Raw genomic sequence first — 22313 nt, forward strand, 5'->3', positions numbered from 1 at the left:
CAGAGAGGTCCACTGCAGAAGTAGAGATAAAACTTAGATACATATATGTATATGTGTATGAATACCGCTGAATAAGACGGATAGGGACAGCCGGCCAGGGAGGAAAGGGAGGGCAAAGTGAATTGTGAAGAGAGTGTTACAGAGAGGTGTGTGTACGCCGTGTGCGTCAGGAGATATTTTGGTGTGTGGACGTGTAAGGTGATCATACATGTGTAATAATTTGATAGTTGTGATACTTGTAATAGGTTGAAGCTTCATGAAGACAAAAATGACAAGTGGAATGAGTGTGTACCTCTTTAATTTCTGACGTAGTATTGCCAAGATCACTGATTGGTTTGCTTTTATATGGGCCCCCACCGAGATTACAAAAGAGTATATGTGCAGCCATTGTGGTAGCAAAGACGAAACGCATATTGGTGACACGTTCGCATTACGATCTTGAAATACACACAAGTACACCCATACTAGAAGGGCACCAAGCATGGGGGCAGAAACACCCTGCCGGGGTATGCGGAGCGGATTAAGAAATACCATGACCAATGGGTCACAGAGTTAAAGGGAGAGGGGTTGCCCCAGATATGGCCAGAGGGGGGATCATTTGACAAAAGCGTCCTGGATATGGTAGTGACATGCATCTGTCTTAAGTACAAGGGGAAACAATTGCATAATAGGAGAGAAATACTAGACCTCTGGAGGTTATTTGAAGAGATCCCACCCCCCCAAAGCCCCAGCAGTGAACCCTGACTTACCGTCCACCACTGACAATCCACTAATGATACCAAGAGATGGTAAGGTACCGCCAATTGTAGAGCCACAAGTAGAGGTAATAAGCTTGTACCCGATATTAAATAAACCCGTGCCCGCGCAAGGGTACAGCGATTCCACTTATGTGCCTCCCCCGACAGCGACCACACCCCAACGACCAACGGCACCCCCGCCGTATGAAAACACAAGAGAACGAGCCCAAACAAGTGTACACAGAGTGGATATAGAGAAATTGGCAGATGATTTAGAATCAAGGCTCTCAATAGCCAAAGATGAGCTTTCAAGAATAAAAGACATATGCGAACGCACAGCACTTACTCCAGCAAGATCAGGACGCACGTCTAGAGCACTGAGTGAGAGTAGAACAATTGAAGATGGTTGGAAGAAAGGTGAAATACTGTTTAGAATTGAGGAAGAGCCAACACGAATAATAGAAGTGGGAACACTAGAAGGGAGTGCTGGTGATGAAGAAAGGCCTACAGAGAATAGAGAAGAACTATTATGTGATATCAGGGGTGACATGGAGGAGAGTGACAGGTTGAGTATGGCGATAGGAGGGGAAAGTGAAGGGTTGGATGGTGCAGGTTCACTGGGAACACTGGACGATGAATGGACAGGACGGCTAAGAAATAGGGTGGGGAAGATGGCGTCATTGGGATCAGCAGCAGCCAAATTGGGTGCAGATACGACGACAAAAGGAAGGTTACAACTCCCACTGATACATAGAGGAGGGGGGAGGCCAAATTACATCCCATGGGCCCAGATGGATAAGGCGAATTTGTTAAAGCTGTTGCCCCCGTTATCGGGAGGGGCAAGTAAGTGGATATATGCCTTTGAGAAACACACTGCTGGGGTGCCCCTAGCAATAGGTGATGTGAAGAGCTTGCTTGTATCAGCGGTGGGAGACCAGGCCGACAGAGTGTGGGTAAAAGCTGGTTTTCCGGGCGTAACAGTGGACTGTGACCGCCATGACGGGGCGTCATTTAATACAGTACGTGCAAAGGTGTGGGATGCTCGGGAAACGTTCCCAGATACTCCAGATTTACAGTCAGTAATGCAATGCACAATGAATGACGGGGAAGATGCTATGGATTACATTTTCAGGGTTCAAGAGATGTGGAGAGCGGAAACGGGCACACCCTGGTATCAATCGACATCATTATTTTATTTCATTATCAAAAGAAGGCTCCCAAAAGAGGTACAAAAGGCGCTCGATAAGATAGCAGGCATTGAGGCAAAGGGGTGGCCAGAGATCCAGAGCATAATAGTACACCACTATAAGCGAATAAAAGAAAGGGAGAAGGAGGTGGCTCAGAAAAGATTGGCAGACGAGGCGAAGCTAATACAGACAAAGTTGGTGAAGGTCGCAGCAGTAGCAGCGCTCCCAGCGGCAGGGAGGGGGATGAAGAGGAGGAGGGGCAGATCGCAATACAAGGAAGGATGGCAGCTAATTGGGCTGGAGCAGGGCAGCGACAGTGGAACGAGCAGGAGCAGAGCGGAGGTCCGATGTGGCAGGAGTGGGCCCCACGAGGGGGAAGAGGTGGGTACAGGGGTCGAAGGGGTGGACAAGGGTACGGGGGAATGGGAGGAAATGGGTGGCAGGGTCCCAGAGGTCCACAAGGGACTTGCTGGAACTGCGGGAAGTGGGGACATTACTCTAGGGAGTGCAGAAACAGACCAAACAATGGGTTCCAAGAGGCAGAACATTATGGTCATCCCCACCCAGGGAGCCCATATGGTCTCCCAATGGGACAACAACAACAACAGAGAAACTTGGGTCAAGGGCACAATGAGCAACTGCAGGGGCATCAGTATAGAACACAGAACCACCCACAAAACAATGATACTATGCAGTACACGCCAGGTAACCCCTTCGCAACAACGGCACATGGAGCCCCCGCCCCGGCACCCTACAGTGGTGTGTCAGTGGTTTCGGGGAGCGTCTTCAATCAAGGGGGGGCAATGAGACACCCCGCATAGGACAGCCCACAGAGAGCACTTGCGTGTCCAGTCTTATCTACCACCTACGATGCATCAGAGGAACCATTGGTAGGGGCGCAGATAGGAGACAAGCAATTCATATTCATGGTGGATTCGGGAGCGGAGAAATCATGCATTAAAGAGGGCCGGTTCCCGTTATCTAACCGGAAGTTAGAGACGCAGGGGTTATCTGGGGCTGTAATTGAAGTTCCTTACACATAAGCATTGGATGTAACAGTGGGGGGCAAAACAGTAAAGGCGACCTTACTATATTATGAACACTCACCAATAAATTTACTGGGGAGGGATCTCCTGAGTAAACTCAATATGACAATATCATTCACAGAGAGAGGTATAGTGTGCTCAACACCCGGAATATGCCCAAAACGCGTAATGGCAGTAATACAGGCCCATACAACTACACAGGAGATACGAGGATTACCTGAAAACGAGGAAATGTTTATTGAAGGCATAAAGACATTGGCCCTCATAATTCCAGAGCTGAGGAGAATGGACTGGAGGATCCCAGCGGAATTCCTCTTCCGCCCCATAGTGCGCCCCGACATGGCTCCAGGGTCAGTAGTATCATTGGACTTGCACGCAGTACAGGTATCAGCCAAAAGAATATCTGTAATTGGAATTGACATGGAAGGATGCGAGTGGCGTACAGTACTGTGTACAAATGCCAATATCCCACTACGAGAGATATCAGATGAGGAGCTCTTTTCAGATGTAGAGGGGGATGGTGAAATAGTGATGGAAATAGCGATGCCCTGCGACATCATGATCACAGCCAGAGAAATCCCCGTTCAACTACTGGCAGTGGTGGGAGCACCACCGTCATTTTTCGATGATGACATGAGGCTTGTACCAAATAACTTATGGACGAACGGCCCCCATGATGTAGGGCTATTACATGGAGTTCAACCTGTAATAATAAAACTAAAACAAGGAGCAATTTTACCCATCGTAAAACAGTATCCGTTGTCCCGCGAGGCTGAAGAAGGGATAAAAGAGACAATAAATGCACTACTAGCACAAGGAATAATAGTGCCTTCAAACTCCCCATGTAACACATGTATTTACCCAATCAAAAAAGCAAAGGGAGGTTCATGGAGAATGATACAAGATTTACGCCCCCTCAATGATGTAATTCAGAAAGAGTTCCCGAACCCTGCATCAATATTGTAGCATCCCAAAAGCAGCATCACACTTCACGGTCGTTGACTTGAAAAATGCATTTTTCTCAATCCCCTTGGCCGAAGAAAGTAGATATTTGACTGCATTTACACTTGGGGGAAAGAGATACGAACATTGCAGGTTACCACAAGGGTACTGTGAGAGCCCGAGCATATTTAACAGGATACTACATGAAGACTTGGGAAACTTATCTGTTGAGAGCACAATAATTCAGTACGTAGACGATTTACTCGTCTGTGCACAGGACGAGTAGGTATGCAGAAGAGATTCAATAACACTCCTGGCTCTACTGGCCAATAAGGGGTACAAGGTAGACAAGGGAAAGCTGCAGTACTGTCTGACAGAAGTCCTATACTTAGGGCAGCTAATATCTAAAGACGGAAAAAGAATAATACCAGACAGGACAGAAGCAATAAGATCAGTAGGAGAACCCACCACAGTGAAGGACATGCAGAAATTTCTGGGAATGTGCAACTACTGCCGAGCATGGATATTAGACTATGCGGCATACACAAGGCCCTTATTACAAGCGCTCAAGGAAGCACAACAGGAGAACAGAAAAATAGAATGGACAGAAGAAATGAGCACGTCCTTTAAATCATTGAAAGAGTTAATATCAAACGCTCCAGTACTGGCAAATCCAGATTATGGACGCGAATTCTACCTGTTCTCACACTGCAAAGGAACACTGATGACAGCTGTACTGACACAGAAAACGTCCTTAGGTCACAAGCCCTTGGCTTACTATAGTGGCACTTTGGATGCAGTGATGCAAGGACATTTCGCATGCGAGCAATCACTCGCTGCGGCGGCGTTCGCAATTGAGAAAAGTGCCACAATAGTAATGGGATGCCCGGTAACATTGTTTGTGGAGCATTCATTATTTGCAATACTTGAGAGGTCAAAGAGTACACTGACAACACAGCGGGCAACAGCCTATGAAATAATACTGTCCAGCGCAAATATCCATGTGGTGAGATGCAAGACAGTGAACCCAGCCACATTTATCACAGAAGCGTGCACAATAGAGGACATGCAGGACCATGACTGTGCAACTTACACAGGTGAAAAAGGGGAGGACCCGGTAGTTTGTGAGAATGCCCTGAACGAGGGGGAGGTGTACTTTGTAGACGGGTCAGCATCAATTGACATGGACACAGGAGAGAAACATGTGGGTATGGCAGTGGTGAGATTAGAAGATGGTGAGTATGAGACATTAGTACAATACCGCCTCCCATCACATTACTCCGCACAAGCAGCAGAACTGATCGCACTTATAGAAGCACTACATGCAGCCAAGGGTTGTGCAGTAACAATATACACAGACTCAGCTTACATGACGACAACAGTACACGGAGGCCTAGCAAGATGGGGGCGGAGGGGGTTTCGGCGAGCAGATGGGACACCAGTTCAACATGCAGAGTTACTGAGGGAGTTAATTGAGGCTCTACAAGACCCCACAGCGGTAGCAATAGTGAAGTGCCAAGCACATACATCCAATACAGATATCGTGTCTTTGGGAAACGCGGCAGCAGACGCCGCCGCCAAGGAAGCTTCTTACTTTCAGAAAAATGAGGTAGGCGAGTACATGTTACAGCATAACACAAATGAAGATCTCCCAGTAGGATATAATATGATGCCTATACCACAAATACTAGAGTTACAAGAGGGAGCTAGTGCAGAAGAAAAATTAATATGGGCAAAGAGAGGATGCAGCAAATCGGCAACAGATTTACTATGGCGGCAAGATAACTCAGGAAAAGTGGTCATGCCAGTACAATTGTTGGAAATTGCGTTTCAACAACTACACTTCCCTGCACATAATACAAAGCAGCACATTGCAGCAGAAATACAGGAAGAATGGTTCGTGCCCTGTCTCCAGGAGCACATATCACGACTAGCATTAGAATGCACAACATGTCAGATATACAACTCAGGAATGACACTACGTACGCTCAGAGGAACAATTCCAAAACCCATTGGGCCATTCAGAGAGCTCCACATTGACTATGCGGATATGGGAGAAAGGTGTAATGGGGCACGTTACATGATTGTGGTTGTGTGCCCATTCTCAAGGTGGGTAGAGGCAGGCCCATGTGCGCGTCCTGATGCGAAAAGCGCTGCAAAATTCTTGGTTAGGGAAGTGTTCCCGCGCTGGGGAATTTGCGACGTGATTCGCTCAGACAACGGCACTCACTTTGTCAATGAACTATTCAAAGAAGTGACTACCTTATTAGGAATAAAACATAAATTGTGTTCGATTTATCATCCCCAAAGTAATGGCGTAGTGGAAAAGATGAACGGACTATTAAAAGGCAGGTTATCAAAACTATGCTTCTCACTAAAAAAGAACTGGATCTACTGCTTACCCCTTGCACTGTTTGAGCTGAGAAATCAGCCAAGCAAAGACCACCATTTGTCCCCGCACGAGATCGTGACTGGGAGGCGAATGCATACAGCACATTCCCCTCTGCGTGAACATTCAGATGCACACAGGAGCGCCACGATATTGGGTGAGGAGTTTACAGACTACTTGAAGAAATTAACAAGGGCAGCGCGCGTAATAGCAAAGCAGCTTGCCCCGCCCTTCACGAGTGAGGAGGGGAACACTACAGAGCCCGTTACACAGCCGGACAAACAGCTACAGCTGATGCCAGGCGAATTCATATATGTCAGGAGTTTTGTACGAAGGTGGAATGCACCACGGTTCCATGGCCCCTACGAAGTAGTGTTCTGCACGCCTACGGCAGTAAAAGTGAAGGGCCTCAAATACTGGGTGCATTTGACAGATGTACGAAGAACATATAACACTGTGCAGGAAGATGTAGAGGAGGAGGCACAGACAACAGCAAACAATGAAACTGAGCAGAATGCCTGAATATGAACTTGCGTGTGTATGGCAAGTAATAGAGATGAATGACAGGATGGCGAGTATAGTTGTATTTGAAAAACATTTGTGTTTCTTTTTCCCTTTTGTTTCTCACTTGTGAAGGTACATATATATATATATATAATGAGTGATATAATGATATTATTGAATGTCTACACCCTTGTCTGTGCATCCCACCCCTGCCACCCTACCCGCTTCCATACCCTGTCTAAGTTATATTGGCACTGATGGTGCCAACGGAAATGTTTACATGCATGCACTTAATGCACTTTTATATCTCAAACAGGAGCTACCATGGCATCTAATGGGCAGCCTGCAACGGATAGATTTATTAGATTTAGACAATTGCTAACTGAAAGATGCAGATATTCGTATGAGTGTGGATTATCAGTGTGCATTATATTGTTTTTTACATTAATGTTTGGCCTGGTAACATATTGGTTCATAGCGTTCATCTCTATCGAGATGAACGAGGTGGGAGGGAGTAACAGCACTCTTGGGACTAATTCAACTGCAAGTGTCAATACTAAAGAAGGTGATTTTTTGGTATGGGATGGGACCAAACTTGTATGGGGTTATTATACCACACCATCCACTGCTGTGATCTCGAAAACAAAAGGTTTGCAGGACGAAATGCAAAATGATAAAATGTCCCTACCAGAAATGTCCAATTACAATGCTCGCAGCTTGAATGACCGAAACTTATCTGCTATATCATGGTTGTATAGCGCCCCCACTAGCCAACCTGCCCCCATAGAAAAAAATGATCTGCCATTTATTGAAAAAGATGGGAAGGAGAAAATGATAGCAGCACACAACAAATTATATGATGATTGGGCAAAGGGGGGGTGGGAATAAGGAAGGGGGGCCTATTTTGTCACTTGCGCAGGGAGCCGGGAAGCACATAAGGAGCAAAAACAACAGACGGAGAAGGGAGGCAGGCAGGAAGAGGTATGATGAGTACTATGGGTTGGGACTAGATAAGATGGAAGACCCGCGACACCCCCACCAAACAAATAAGTGGTATGCAGACATGAGTGCAACAGCCAAACAAACAACAAACGAGAGCTGCTATGTCTGCTCCCTCATCCCCCATGCTTCAGGTTCACCCAAAGTGTTGTTACCAAAAGAATTGCCTATTGTGGATGCCCAATGTCTCCTTCATCTCACACTGTGCAGAATTAAGAACACCTTCCAGGCACATGAAGTCACTTTCAGGATGATGCAGAATGAGAAAACCTGTTACCCAAAGGCAGCTGGAGTGGTATGTCTTAAAGAACCATTTTTTGTGATAGAAGGGACACTTTTTTCTGATAACAAGTGGAAGGATGAAGAAGTAATGTGTAAAGCTGAAGCACTGAGGGGTGTGGCACCGGAGAAATTGCAATGGATAGAAGAGACGTGCACACCAGTATGGAGAGAACACATTTCCAAATTGACATGGGTAACAGCCATTGAAAAACCCTACAAGCTGCAGAGTGAGATAAACTATGAACTGTGTTTTAAGGGAGAGGGGAAAACGCCTATGGGAACCAACAAGAATTGCAACAAAACCCTCGCCATCTCAGATATGAGAAAAGGGACGGCGGCACTGATGGACACATACTGGGTTTGCGGTAACCAGGCCTACCTGCACCTTCCTCAGTCGTGGAGTGGCAGCTGCTCAATGGCCACACTACATTCGGCCCTAATGGTCATCCCAGAAAGCCACATTGACGGAAACAGGCGAACACAAGGAAGCGTCCAACAGAGTGCAGCCCAGCCTACTGCAGAGTCACATATCTATGTCCTGTCTTCCGGGGACAAGAAGGAAGTACTGACGAGAACTAGGCGAGCATCAAAGGCATCATCTGAATTGTTGGCACAGATCCCTGACAGGTATCGGCTATTCAGCTCCGCAGAAACATTCTTTGCCTCGCTCATCTCAAGTGTCCAAGCAAGAGCAAATGCAAAATGGCTCCAGATAATGCGCTGGGAGCTGATTCAGCTGGCAAATGACACTGAAGAAGGGTTCAATGTAATAAAAGTGGAACTAAGAGCTCTACGGCTGATGACCATGCAAAATAGGTATGTCCTGGACCTATTGACGGCGATGGATGGAGGTGTTTGCCGAAAAATAGGAAGTGCCTGCTGCACTTTCGTACCTTCTGAAGACGCAGAAAACGGCTCCCTGTCCCATGTGATCGAAGCAGTGCACAACCTAGGCGAGAGAATGAAGATGGAAGGTGGAGCAGAAGACAGCACATGGTTCGACAACATTTTTTCCTGGGTCCCCTCATGGCTTGGAATGACTGTGAAATTTTTGGTGCCAGCCGTGGTGTTCCTCCTCGTCATTTTTTGCCTGTGCCAGGTGGGTCTTCGATGCTGTGCTAGCGCAGTCCCTAACGGTGCAATGATGATGGTGACAATGGGCAACTCCAGTGGTACAATAAGAGCAACACAAGAAGCACATGTACAGACAGGAACAGATAACACGCCCAGATACCAGCTAGTGCCTATGTATCACGATAAGGATATTGTAGACAAATTGTGGCACACCACCATCAAAGAACCCTGTATACTGGAATGGTACGAGGAAGTTTGGGTAGATTTGGCAGGAGACGGTGGATGTATTTATTTAACTTGTACTCCAGATGAGTATGCTAGGAGAGGTGAGAGCCTGGGGGGGGTGTGCAGAGCATGGATGCCTATAAAAGGAACACCCGCATGGGAGGAGGCAGAGTTGGACGAGGAAGAGTGTAGGAGGATAGAAGCTTTGAAGTATTCGTTACTTTAGTAACGAAAGGGGGGAAATGTAGGGGAGGGAAGGTCTAAAAAGACCCCCCTTGCCTACATCCCTCCTCAGGTGAGGGCCATGACTCATTGGGCGCTCCTCCATACCGCCAGGGCCCAGGCGGTGGGGGGGCTTGCCTACTGAAGACATTGCCCACACGTTGAATTCAGAAAGGCCTCAGAAACGAATTTTGTCTAGCGAAGATGGTGTGAGCTCTGCGCACTGCAGCGCGGCCCCCACCCTTGAAAAGTTTCAACTATCCCTGTTGCTGCGACACCCTGGCAGATCCGCTGAGAGCCCGTTCCCACGAACAAGGCGGACATGAGTTAGCACAAGATACTAACACTGTAACATTTCACCCTCCACAGCGCATCACTGCTCCCAGCTTAACCCAGCCTGAAGGCCTAAGTGATGAGAAAAAACTGTAAAATGATCATCAGGTGGCTGAAAACCCCCAAAATATTAATGACAGGACCACCTACAGAACATGTACGCCTTTCCACAAACCCTCCGCTATCACGAGACCCTGTCAACTGCATAACCATGATAAAATACACACCCTCATGGTCCTGAACGATACAAGAACCCACACCACTGCAGTGGGGTGTAAACAATGAAAAAATGGTCAAGGGTTGTTTGCTAGGTGCGCCACTAAAAAACCGACACTCCATGACCCTGTGCTATAACCAGATTAATGCTGCTAGAGTACAAGAGAAAATGAATGTAACAATACAAAGGGCTCGTGCGAGAATGTACGTATCGTGTGTTCATGCTTGAGCCCCTTGTGTGCCACTACTGTCACGTACAGTGGCAAGTGATCTCCCGTGTACTACACCCACCTCACGGCTACCTCACCTATTGTAATTATATATACATATCGCCAAATGATGTAGTTGTTAAAACGTAGCGTATGAATAAGTTGCTCAGACTGGGCACACTCAAAACACATGTAGTAAAAGTGAAGTGTATGTTATCAAAGGATTCAAATAAGTGTTATAGAATGTTTAAACGTTTGTAGAATTCTCGCCTGCAAAGTAGGCAACACACGAGGAAAATACCTCTGAGACTACGTGCAAGGTCATTCCCCCTCCCACCGCACGAAGGCTGCCCAGCAAGAAAGCAGAGGCCTGCGCTGCACTCCTCCACCTCCCCCGACCAGACTGGAGCCGCTTCAAAGATTTGTAGCCCCCTCTGTATCTCCCAAGGCCACTGGCCGCCACCTGCGTTATTTACAACACGGCAGTAAACCTCTGCTTGAATACACAGGCCCACCAGCGGCCCCTCGTAAACCCCCCACAGTCCACCGGATCACCTTAAGACTTATGACTCGGGGTAACCAAGACATCTAACACTGTGGTAATATACAGCGGCCCATTCATAATAACTTCTAACAAGACAGAAAGACATATACTGCCCATCCCATGCCCCTAGACCTGGCCCCTCGACCTATGATACCGGTCAACAGGACACAGGTAACCATGCCCTGACAAACGACCACCAGACCATTGACAAGGTGCATTCCTCCTGTGTTGCATTAACCTATAGGATAACCTATTGAAAGATTTACTAACGAGAATGATATTACAATGCTTGAATGACTGCGGTGTGCATGGCCTAGGGCAAACAAGTTAAGAAAGGCAATCATCTCTGCCACAGGCCGCAGTGCCACAACAACACCGTCCGGATGAACTCAAGCCTACCCGCCAGGCCCGGCCCAACCCACGAGGCTGACCAGTGACGTCTTCTAGCCAAGACCAACCACGCCGCAGCAGCACCTATAGTTAGCCGTCGCCACCCAATCCCAATGAACTTGTGCCCCCTATAGTATGTAGGTTTTGATGACGTTTTTTGTAAATATATACGCCTGTCTTTGCTATTGTCAGACAGAGCGCTCTCGGAGTTTGCAGAGTTCTTTGCATGCCCTATTTGATTGATAAACTCCCACTTAAGCTCACCCGCACTCTGTCTTGGCTTTATTCCCAATTTGGGAGTGTCCATTATTTTCTCTCATTGCGGGGAGGATCGTGCTGGTTGGGGACGCTTGCTTTCAGGAGCTTGAGGCTCGGATTGACCGAAACAATAAGAGTAAACTCTTCGAAAAAACGCAATACGCAGTAAAAGCTGGAGAGCTACAGCACAAGGACTTCCAACACTTGAACGTGCGGTAAAAATCTGAATATAGCTGCCAGAGGAGGGGCTTGGGTAGATGGCAGTCATTGGCTGGGGGCAGTATGACCCAGAGACCAGTGATTGGTTAATAGTAGAAAGACAGTTCAGAAACGAAACTGAAACTGATTATTTCTTTACCGAGGATTCTCAGCCTGACGACAGGGAATATTCATGAGCATGTGAATCCATGCCAGACCCCATGCTGGAGAAAAATCCTTTAACATTAACATTAACATTAACATATTACACTTACACATTTGACACTATAACTCAAAACCAAACATTAATATCTTTAATAGCTTAAATAATGCCAGACGATCAGCTGCGCCTTTCTGTGTATCCTTCTTTCTCATCGGCACCCCATGTTTCCTTCTATGTCTTTATTTATTTACAGTCAGCTCTCTTTCCCGCTTTATTCATTTTTTTCCCAACATACTTGGGTCTCACTCCCCGAACCTCCATGAGCCTCCCGCTGTGGGTGAAACAGATTGTCACCTGCAGTGATGGGCTGCATGGAGCGCCGTTATGCTTTCATTTCCACCAGCCCAGGCTGGAAGCTGACGTTGACGGGGGGTGCACCTCCTTTTTGACCTTGCTGCCCCCCACCGTGCTAGGCTAACAGGGGGCAATTTACTCTTGGTCCTCTTTACCCTCCATCATGAGGTTAGTTGTGGCACTATTTGATCGCCTGAATTACCGCCACAGCAAAAAGGGGTTTTCTCCCCTTTTGCCACACCCAACAGTGCACAAATTGCTTATTATTTACAGCCTCGCCCTCTTAGTGCATTTTTCAAGTTCATCAAAAAGAGATTCCAACCAATGTCTGGCAGGTAAACCCTGTCCTTCTCATACTACCCAGGCACTGCTAGGTTTATCAGCCCATGCCTGATCGTTGAGAAACCAGCCCGCCTGCAAAATATTGCCATTGCCATGTTCAGCTTTTTCCTCGACTTCTCCAGGTTCTGAATAGTGAACCTAGGAGGAATCATCTCCAACCAAATCAACTTGCAAGCCCCCAGGTCCTTGCACAATGCCCACAATGTAAAAATGTCAAATAAATACTATGTGCAGCGCATTTCTTTTAGCAGTTGCCCTCCGCCCAGTTGGGTCAAGTGGCTTCCTGTTAGGGAGAATTCTCTTAAAAGGCTAATTTCCCAAACCTAGTGAGTCCCCTAGCAGCTTTGCTGGATTTTTGGGGTTTGTTTTTTTCTCCTGCTAAGAGTGAGACTCTTTTCCTCCCACTCTTAGACATGATTTGAGGTACTTTCTGACTTAGTAAGTGTTCATGGGCTATGGGGTAACCTCTTTCTAAACCATAGGGCATCATCTGTTTTCTTATGTGTGTTACACAGCACCCTCAGTGCAGTAACACAGGGGTGTCATAGTGACTCCCCAACATAGACTCCATACCCTGGGACTGACTGCTGTCTCCCAGGGCATGTAAAGTCGCCATTGACTTTACTAGTCCTAAATTGTGAACCGAACCAGTACAAACCATCATACTGTGGAAGTACTGGTAGGGGTAATTTGATTGCCCCTGGGTCTGTTTGCAAGGGGGCACTGTGCAGTCCCCCCTTGTCGAGATTCTGCCTGGTGGCAGTGGTTACCATGCGAAATATTCCTTCGGAATATTCTGTATGGGATTTTCCCATTGATTTTGAACGCACCACTTTTTGGTGCAATGTTAAAGATACCGCTGCTTTATTTATTTCATATTAAATTCACGGTTGGGTCTTTTTGCCAGAACTCGGTTCCAAAATGGCGTTTGTGTTCGTCTCTGTGACTCTGACCAAGGTCGAGCCCTTTGTTCCACTATTTTGGCGGGCTTCTCCACAGAAGCCACAGGGACCAACCACCCATGCTACCTTTCTGCTACACGTGGCATCCTCTAGCATAGGGGAGAAAAATATATCCATCCGTCATTGGCATGCTCTACATCTCATTGGTCCTAATGTACTTTCTACAGGGCCGTGATTTCCATCGCCCAATCTCCTTAATCCCCTGGACACTTACCCCTGCTCCTGCTGCCGTGGTGGCTGCTCCTATTCTTAAAGAGTGGTTGTTGTACTGCTTAGGGTCCCTACCCACTCCTCTCAACAGCATGCCCATTACTGCCCAGAACTGAAAGACTGTTAGGGGCAGCCCGTTCATGTGGACCAACAGGTTCCTTGCACCGCTGGGTCTAATGGCCCGAACATTGGTTAGCAGACATACCAGGCAGCAGGTGCTATCGCTTATGCAGTGCAGCTGGACCCATTGCCCTTTACCTGCCTGATCTGTCTTTGACCTTCTCAGTAATATGACCACCTCCTGCACCTCTACATCAGCCTCCCCGAGGCCCCCTTGGACATCACCTGCCTTGTTTGCTGCAACAAGCTTGCTACCCTAAAGGCCCAAAAAATGCTAAACTGAACGCTGCTCTGAAGAGTTTGGTCTCGTATTCACCTTCGCATGCAAGTGTGGTCTTGCTCATCATACCTGCCAGATCCTGGAAAGTAATGGGGCGCCTCTGATCTGGCTCCCTGCCCTCCAGCCTCCACCAGCCTTTCATGGCTGCCCTTATAACCTTGATTTTTGTGGGGTCCTTTACTCCTCTAGTACCGCTGAAGAATGCCACTGGTGCTAAGGCCGTTGCTGACCATGCCCGGCTCTTCTTTGCCTTATAGGACTACTTTATGACTTTGTCCACATCCTGCTCTACAATTATTCCATTGAGCTTTGTAATTGCCAGGAAGTTATCAAAGTGCACCTTGTAGCACTGCAACATACCTGGGGCCAGCACTTTATCCAGGAGTGTCATTAGAGCATCCTCTCTATCCCCCAGAGCCACTCCGGCATTACTGACATCTCCTCTTCTGCCCCCAGTGTGAGCTACCTGAATCTCTTCCACTGCAAACAAGACAAGGCATCAGCTATGCTGTTCTGCACACGTGAAATATGCCTCGCCCTAACCACTGTGTTCAGTATCAGCCAGGTAAGTGTAAAGAAACGCAGCAGGGCAAGCACCATCTGGCAATTTGCTGCACCGCTTTTCACCACCTGCACTACTGCTTGGTTATCGCACCACAGCGTGATCTTCTTTTTGGCCAACCTCTCCTGCCAGATGTAGACGCTAACTGCAATTGGAAACAGCTCCAGGAACGCTATGTTCTCTGTTAGCGTTTACTCCTTTCATGCCACAGGCCATGTGCTCATGCACCAGGTTCCTGTCAGAAAAGCTCCAAAACCCACATCTCCTGACGCATATGTGAAGAGCTCTAACTCTTCGCTAGACTGCCATTACTCCCTCCATACCGACATCTCATTAAAGGACTCCAGGGAACTTTCCGAGACCTGGAGCTCTCTCTTCACTCCCGCCCCCCAGGCGTATGTGATGATGCGCCTGCACCACCCTGCCAGCCAGGATGATCCTCCATGCAAAGTTAACTTGCCCCATCAGTTTCTGCAGTTCCGCTAAGGTAGCTTTCTCCTTCTTCCTTATGACCTGAATGGCCTTCTTAAACTGCTATATCTTCTCCATGGGGCGCCTGCTGAGACCCTCAATGGTGTCGATTTTGATACCGAGGAATGTCATGTTTGTAGTTGGCCTCACCATTTTATCCTTTTCAAGTAGGACACCTAGCTGCTCTGCCAGTTGCTCGAATGCACTTAACGCTGCCACGCATCTGTCTTCACCTTCCTTACCCACAAACAGAAAATCATCTAGGTAGTGTGCCAACCTTGCCCCAGCGTATCTCTTCCTCGCCGCCCACTCAATGAAGGTGCTGAACAGCTCGAAGTAGCGGCATGAGATAGAGCAGCTCATAGGCATGCATTTGTCGAAGTAGAGCTTATCTTGAAACTGGAGCCACAGCAAACTGAAGCTCTCTGGGTGGACTGGCATTAGTTGGAATGTGGACTCAATGTCCGCTTTCGCCAACAGAGCTCCTATGCCCGCCTCCTTCACCAGGTCTAGTGCCTCGTCAAAGGAAGTGTACCCCACTGAACCCTGGACTGGGTCCAGGCCACTATTTACAGATGCTCCCTTAGGTTATGAGAGATGGTGATTTAATCTAAATTGCCCTGCTTCCTTCTTTGGAACCACCCCTAGGGAAGAAACCACTCATTCCTCAAAGGGGGCCACATCGAATGGCCCCACTATCCTGCCTAGCTTTATCTCCTTTTGAATTTTTTGATCCACTATCTCTGGTTTGATGGATGCTGATTTCAAGTTTTTGGGGACCGACCCACTGAAGACACTGTGGCTTGGTATCCTGAACCCCTTCGAGAAACCTTTCAACAGTTTCTTGGCTGCTATTCTGTCGTGATATGTGTTCATCAGCTGCCGCAATGTCTAGATCTTGATAGGGTTAGGTTGTTTCCATTCTGCTTTGTCTGCTCCCTCTGCTTAGAAACCTGTTGCTCCTTAGTCCGACACCAGGCGGCCGTGTAGTCTCGGCCACATTTGCTGCATGCATGCCTGATCTTGCAGTTGGCTCCCCAAGTACGCTTCCCCTTTTCAAATTTCCAGCAAGTGGTGTCTTTCCCTGATTCGAAACCCCTGGACCAGGCTCCACCACCCCCCGAAAGGGGCACCTTTCTCTTTCGCTATTCTGATAACTCCTGCCCCTCCAACTTGGTTACTGATTCCTAAATGGCTGCTGCTCACCCCTTGAAATGCCTTTGTGACCATTACTGCATATTATCTTGTGTATGTACCCTGACACGTCTCATCAACCCAATTCATGCTGGAATACATTTGCATTTTTAGCCTGACACCCTCCTCATACTTGAGCCATGCCTCACCCCCACACTCTTTGTGCGCCTCGTGGATGCGCTGCTCGTACGTTATCAGTGCAACGGCATCACCCGAGTATTTTTCAATCATATGGAGGTGTACCTTCTGAAGGCATACAGCCAATTCATAATTTTCCTCTCCTCCCTCACGCTCTTCCTGCCTTCCTTCCTGTCATGTTCCTTCTTGCCACCTTTCACTATGTCCAGCCCGACCTTCTCAAGCTCGAGCAACGTAAATATGTCAATAAACACCTTACTCCATAGCTTTCCATAGCTTTTCTTTCACTCCCAGGGATATGTGCCATACTAGGCCCGCTGCCCTTGTGGCCATGGGTGTGCACCCTGGGTCCCTTCTGACCGCTACTGTTATTTCAGTGCTCTGAGACCTAGGGGTGTGTAGCACTATATAAGAAATAAATTATTAATATAGCTGTCCCTGCAGGAATTAACTTTATCGATGCACAACTTTTCATTATTATTATTATTATTATTTGAAAATGTATAAAGTGCCACTAAGGCCCAAGGGCGTCTATGCGCTGATGTCGACAGTAGCGTGAGGACGTCTCATACTCAAATTCATGCAATCCTTTCAGCGCTTTTTTAATATGCATTTCCACCATTTTTGCGAATTCTCACCCAATGCGTCCTGCTCCGCCACTGCTGTTGAGGCCCCCAGGGGCTTTTTAACTCTAGAGCTTGTCTGCTGCCTCTGCTTTGGTGTTTCCCTCTTGCCATTCGCTTCCGCCTCCTTCACAGATGACTTCCCCATTCTTTGAGAACTCTTGGCTGCTAGAGGGTCATCATCTTCTTCTGGGCATTTCCTTTTCAGGGCATCCTTCAGTCTGTCTGGTGCTTTGGAATATTCCCGTCCCTTGCACACTATTAAAATCCACCAAAAAGCTGGTTAGTTATTCATGGAAAGCAATCCCACATTTTTACATACAGCATCACAAAGTAATGATTACATATGATCATTCAAAGAGAAATATATACACCCAGTTTATCTAAAACAAGGGTTTTTTAATAGCAAGAAAGAACACAATTTAGCAATGAGCAAAAGTCCAGTATTAATGGCTTAACGTGTTTCGAGGTGCTCCCTCTTCATCAGAAGCCTGAATGGATAATGGGTGTTCCAATTTCATGTACAAGCGCACATACAGTGCCAATACCAATATGTAGTAACAGTAACACGGGGGACTCAAGGCAGTCCGTATCTTCAAAGACCCGTTCCCTGACCCTAGACAGAAAATGATGCCCCAAGCCTGCGATAGACACTGAAGTGCCAAGTATGGTGTAATATATACGGAGCCCTTGACTGCTGGGTAATGGCTGCTGCACTCCTAAGTGCCTCAAAGGTCAGAGGCAGTCAGAAATACGTTCATCTGAATAAAGTGCCAAGCGTGTTACCAGGATAAGCGCATGGAGCGTTCTGCACGAGGTTCGGGCTGGGTGTCTCGTGTTGGCAGAATAACGTTACTGTTTGTTCAAGTCCGCCGGAATGCAAGGGAATGCAGTCTGAGCGACGCGCATCCGTGGACACTGTAACTAAGGTCTCTGCTAGTGCCGTACACAGATAGTGTGCAAGGGACGGGAGGATTCCCACTGTGGATCCTTTCTTTTTCTTCGTGTGTATAGCGGGGTCTTGTGCCAAGGCCTTATTTCCTCCCTCGCACCTGAAAATGATTGAAACCAGCATTGCTGGATCTTTATACTTTAAAGTACTGTAACAAAAACTTGGTGTGTACCAGCTAACCGATTTGCTGCTTTGGAATATTCCCTCATCGACTCGCTCTTCTTTTCTTTGGACTGCGACCGGCCAATCTTGGATGTGTATCTGGGATGAACTCTTCCCCCTCTGTGTCTTCCAGCACCAATACGCCTTGTTACTCGTTCTCTTCCTTAGCTGTGGCTTGAGCTATAAGCCATTCCATGCTTTTCTCCCTAGTGGCCGCTTGGATCCTTTTCAATAAATCTGCCATTTCGTTTGCATTCTCCATTCCCCCCGCTCGCAAACACAGTGACAAAGAGGATATGCTTGGCCAGGTCCTTCCCCAGTCAACTGACCCTCTTGCAGTGGCAGATTTAAGGCAAAGGGCCCCGTGGGGAGCACCTGGTGTGGGCCCTAGGTGGGCGGGTCATGGAGGCGGAGCTTTGGGTGGGCGGAGTTAAGTGTGGTCACAAGAGCAGGACGATGAGAAAGAGGGGCGAGGGAGACAAAGAGGGGCAAGGGAGAAGTGAGATGAAGGGATGAGAACGAAGGAGAAAGAAATATAAGTAAAGACAGGGAGGCTGGGAGAGGTAGTATGTATAAAGTAAGTAAAGAGAAAGAAAGATGGAACATAGGATGGAAGAGGAAGTCGTGGGGGAAGGGCGATGGAGTTAGAGAAGAACACAGGTGAGAGAATGCTAGAGAAACAGATGAAAAACGAGATAGGGCGATGGAGGGGAAGGGAGAATAAGGCGGGCAGGACAAGAAAGATAGAGAAATACACTCAGTTAGAGAGCCACAGAGGTAACGAGGTGGGCCCCTGAGGGCAGCCTGTGTGCTGCAGGGGAGCCGTGCAGCTGCTATACGCAGTGCTGCGGTCCTCTGAGCCGGGCCCTGAGTCTCTGACTCACCGGGCCAGGGATGGTCCCTCTCCTGGGGCTTCCTTTGGGGCAGCCACCAACTTCAGGGCGCACATCAGTGCAGACGGCACTGTTCGGGGCCGCAGCCTGTGTTCACTCCATCCAGCCAAAGGCAGGCATTTCCCTTCACTGGTGCAGGTCGTGATGGGGGAGTGGGAGGCTTTCTCATTCATGACTGTCCCCAGCTCAGGGTGCTTTTCACAAGAAAAGCCCACCAAGAATGTAGTCCCCTTCACGGCTTTGGACTGTAGTGTAGTGCCTAGGGGAAGGAAACCGCGGCGCTAGCGAATAAGACAAGAAACTTGGCCCATACTTGGTGTCCTGCCTCCAACACAGCCAACATGTAACTCATACCTGGTGGCCTGCCTCCCCATTCCCAAAATAACAAATGCACACCCTGAACAGTTCTGCTCTTCTTTCACAATTTTAGGCTAAACCTTTGACACTGTGAAAGAAGGGCAGAACAAACGCACATACAACTCAACTCGAACTGGAGTGACATCACAACAGAAAGGGCCTTTTGCTGTGTGGAAGGGGTGGGGCCTGGGGCAGGGGCCCCGTCGCCATTTGTCTGCCTGGCGACCGTTAGATCCACCTCTGCCCTCTTGATGGGCCTTTGCTCCTTACTCTGTTAAATGACCTTCTTGATGGGCCCCTGCAATGCTGCTGCTGGCCGGCCAGTGCTTTGACTCTTGTGTCCTTCCCCGCGGCTCCTGCTGTCCCAGCCAGTACTGCGCTGAAGAAAATGTCTCTTTCACAGAGACGAGGAAGAGTGTGCTGCCACTGTACTCGCCTCCTCCCAGACACTCACGTTGATGCCCGCTTGCTGCTGTTATTATCCTTTCTTTATGTTAAAGCGCTGTGCTGCTGGTGGTTAGAACAGGCATTTTTTTAATGTTTGTATATATGCTGCAATGTCAAAATTACATATGCCTTGTCCGGAAAATCAAGCTTCACTGAGATGCGGAAGAGCGTGTTGCCACTCTACTCACCTCCTCCCAGGCACTTGCATTGCTGCCGCTGTTATAATCCTTTGTTTATGTTACAGCACAGTGCTGCCGGGGTCTTAGGATAAGTGGTGACCCGACCCAAGATGGCCACCGCGCTTTCCGATGCTAGCGCCTGCCTTTCTTTCTGTATGCGAGTCCCCCCAATTGCTGGCTTACCTCACCCTTCCAGCTTCTTCTCTGCAGCTGTTCTCTGTTCCTCGATTCAGCGCCCAGGGGTCCCGCTCACACTTGATCCTCCAGCTGCTATGGTTTCCTCTCCACCTGATGGCTAACAGCTCCACAGCACGCTGGCATTACCCACGTGCCACCTGCACTGACGCCCTCACTGCATCAGATCTGCCATGGTAAGTGCCCTCAGAACTGCACAAACGACTTTCCGCAAGTCCAGGGTAAGCTTCCTCATGCCGGCTAATGGCTGCTGTGAGACAGGCATGGTGTCAAGAGATGACACAGGCAACAGATGTAGTTTCTCATATTTCAAGGTCCTCCCAACCTGTTTTGGTTGAGCTGTATCCCACTCTGACACCATATATGAGACAGGCATGGTATCAAAAGATGGCACAGACAACAGATGTAACAGTATCTGAAAATCTTTATTAAATTGTCAGCATGGGTGGAACACCTAACTTGCTCTATAGCTATGGTGGGAATTACCCTACCTAAAAAATCTAATGCATGCTTATGTTCAGAGGTCCAATACAAAAGTCTGAGTCAAAACCTATGCTTTCCCTCACGTCTAATACCTAATTGTAGTGCAGTGATATTCTAACTCAAAATTAGTGTCCAAATTAAAGTCTGGAGCAATCTCTAGCTCACTTCCCCAAATTCAGGATACAGTTGAAAAGGCAAAATTCTCAAAAGGAGCCAGGGTTCTGTCCCCAAGCTAAAGTGAAGTCTGGAGCAACCTATACCTCCCGTCCCCAAGTTCAGGATACAATTCCAAAAGCAATGTTCCCAAAAGGAGCTCAGGGTTCTTTCCTCAAGCTAAATTGAAGTCTGGAGCAGTCTCTAGCTCCCCCAAGCTCAGGATACAGTTCCAATCACAAAGTTCTCAAAAGGAGCTTAGGGGTCTTTCTCCAAACTGTAGATTCTGGCTCACTAAAACAAAGTTCCAAAAGAGCTTGGGGTTCCCTTCCCCAAGAGTGAAGCATGTATTCACAACACAATGCCAACGTTCCAAAAGAGCTTGGGGTTCCCTTCCCCAAGCTTGAAACATGTATTCACAACACAATGTTTAAAATATACTGTGCCCAAGAAACTCAGGATTCTCTTCCCCAATTTTCAAGCACTAGTTCACAACACAACGTTTAGGGTTCCTCCCCCAAGTCGCAGCTGCTGGTACACTCAAATAAAGTTCCAAAGATATTGTTCCCCCAGAAGCTTAGATCTCCCTTGCTCAGGCTTGTAGTCTGGCTTCACCAAATGCTCTCACAGGGTTCAGTAGGATCTTAGGTTTTTCTTTCTCAAGCTGGTTGCACTAATTCAAAGCCAATATTGTGCTCTTCCTGGTTTCTTTAATTGGGGCCCCCTGGTCTAGGTGCAGTTGACAGACCACACGGTCCACCCACTTCAGGTCGCGCAACCAGTTACACTACCCAAGCACGCCATCCCTTGATTTGGGATTGTTGGGTTATTCACATTTAGCAGGTTCAAATGCAGGTTAAACTTTCAGTTCAGTATTTTGCTCAAACTTTGCTGCTTGCCTCGGCTGATCGCTAGCAGAGAAACTCTTTCTCATCATTTCACTCTCTGGCATGGCTCTGCAATTGTTATTCACACTTGGAAGCTTCAAATGCAGTTTTAAACTTTCACTTTGGTATTTTGCTTACACATTGCTGCTCAACTCAGTTGCTCACTTGCAGAAAACTCTCGTAATTTCACTAGCTCCCGTTGCTTTAGAATTGTTATTCACATTTGGAAGGTTCAAATGCAGTTTTAAACATTCACTTCGGTATTTTGCTCTAACTTCGCTGCTCCACTCGGATGCTCATTTGCACAAACCGCTTTCTCATCATTCAGTTCTCATCGGAAGCTTTTGAGAACGTACTGCCTGCACGCGACCACTCCGATACAATGTAGCTTTCACTCTCTCCAACGCACAACAGCTTTCTTTGATTCATTG

At 47.7% G+C, this 22313-nt stretch overlaps 1 gene segment (V, D, J or C); it reads right to left on the bottom strand.

Moving 5' to 3' along the window:
• Positions 1 to 22313, bottom strand: part of LOC138498388 (immunoglobulin heavy constant epsilon-like) — a 246953-nt gene that overhangs the window by 129595 nt on the left and 95045 nt on the right. Inside the window, 1 exon segment of the C gene segment in view lies at positions 17190 to 17432. Within this exon segment, the coding sequence occupies positions 17190 to 17432 (243 nt within the window).

The sequence above is a fragment of the Ambystoma mexicanum genome, chromosome 5q (assembly GCF_040938575.1).
Source record: "Ambystoma mexicanum isolate Mex_15411 chromosome 5q, UKY_AmexF1_1, whole genome shotgun sequence".
NCBI classification, from domain to species: domain Eukaryota; kingdom Metazoa; phylum Chordata; class Amphibia; order Caudata; family Ambystomatidae; genus Ambystoma; species Ambystoma mexicanum.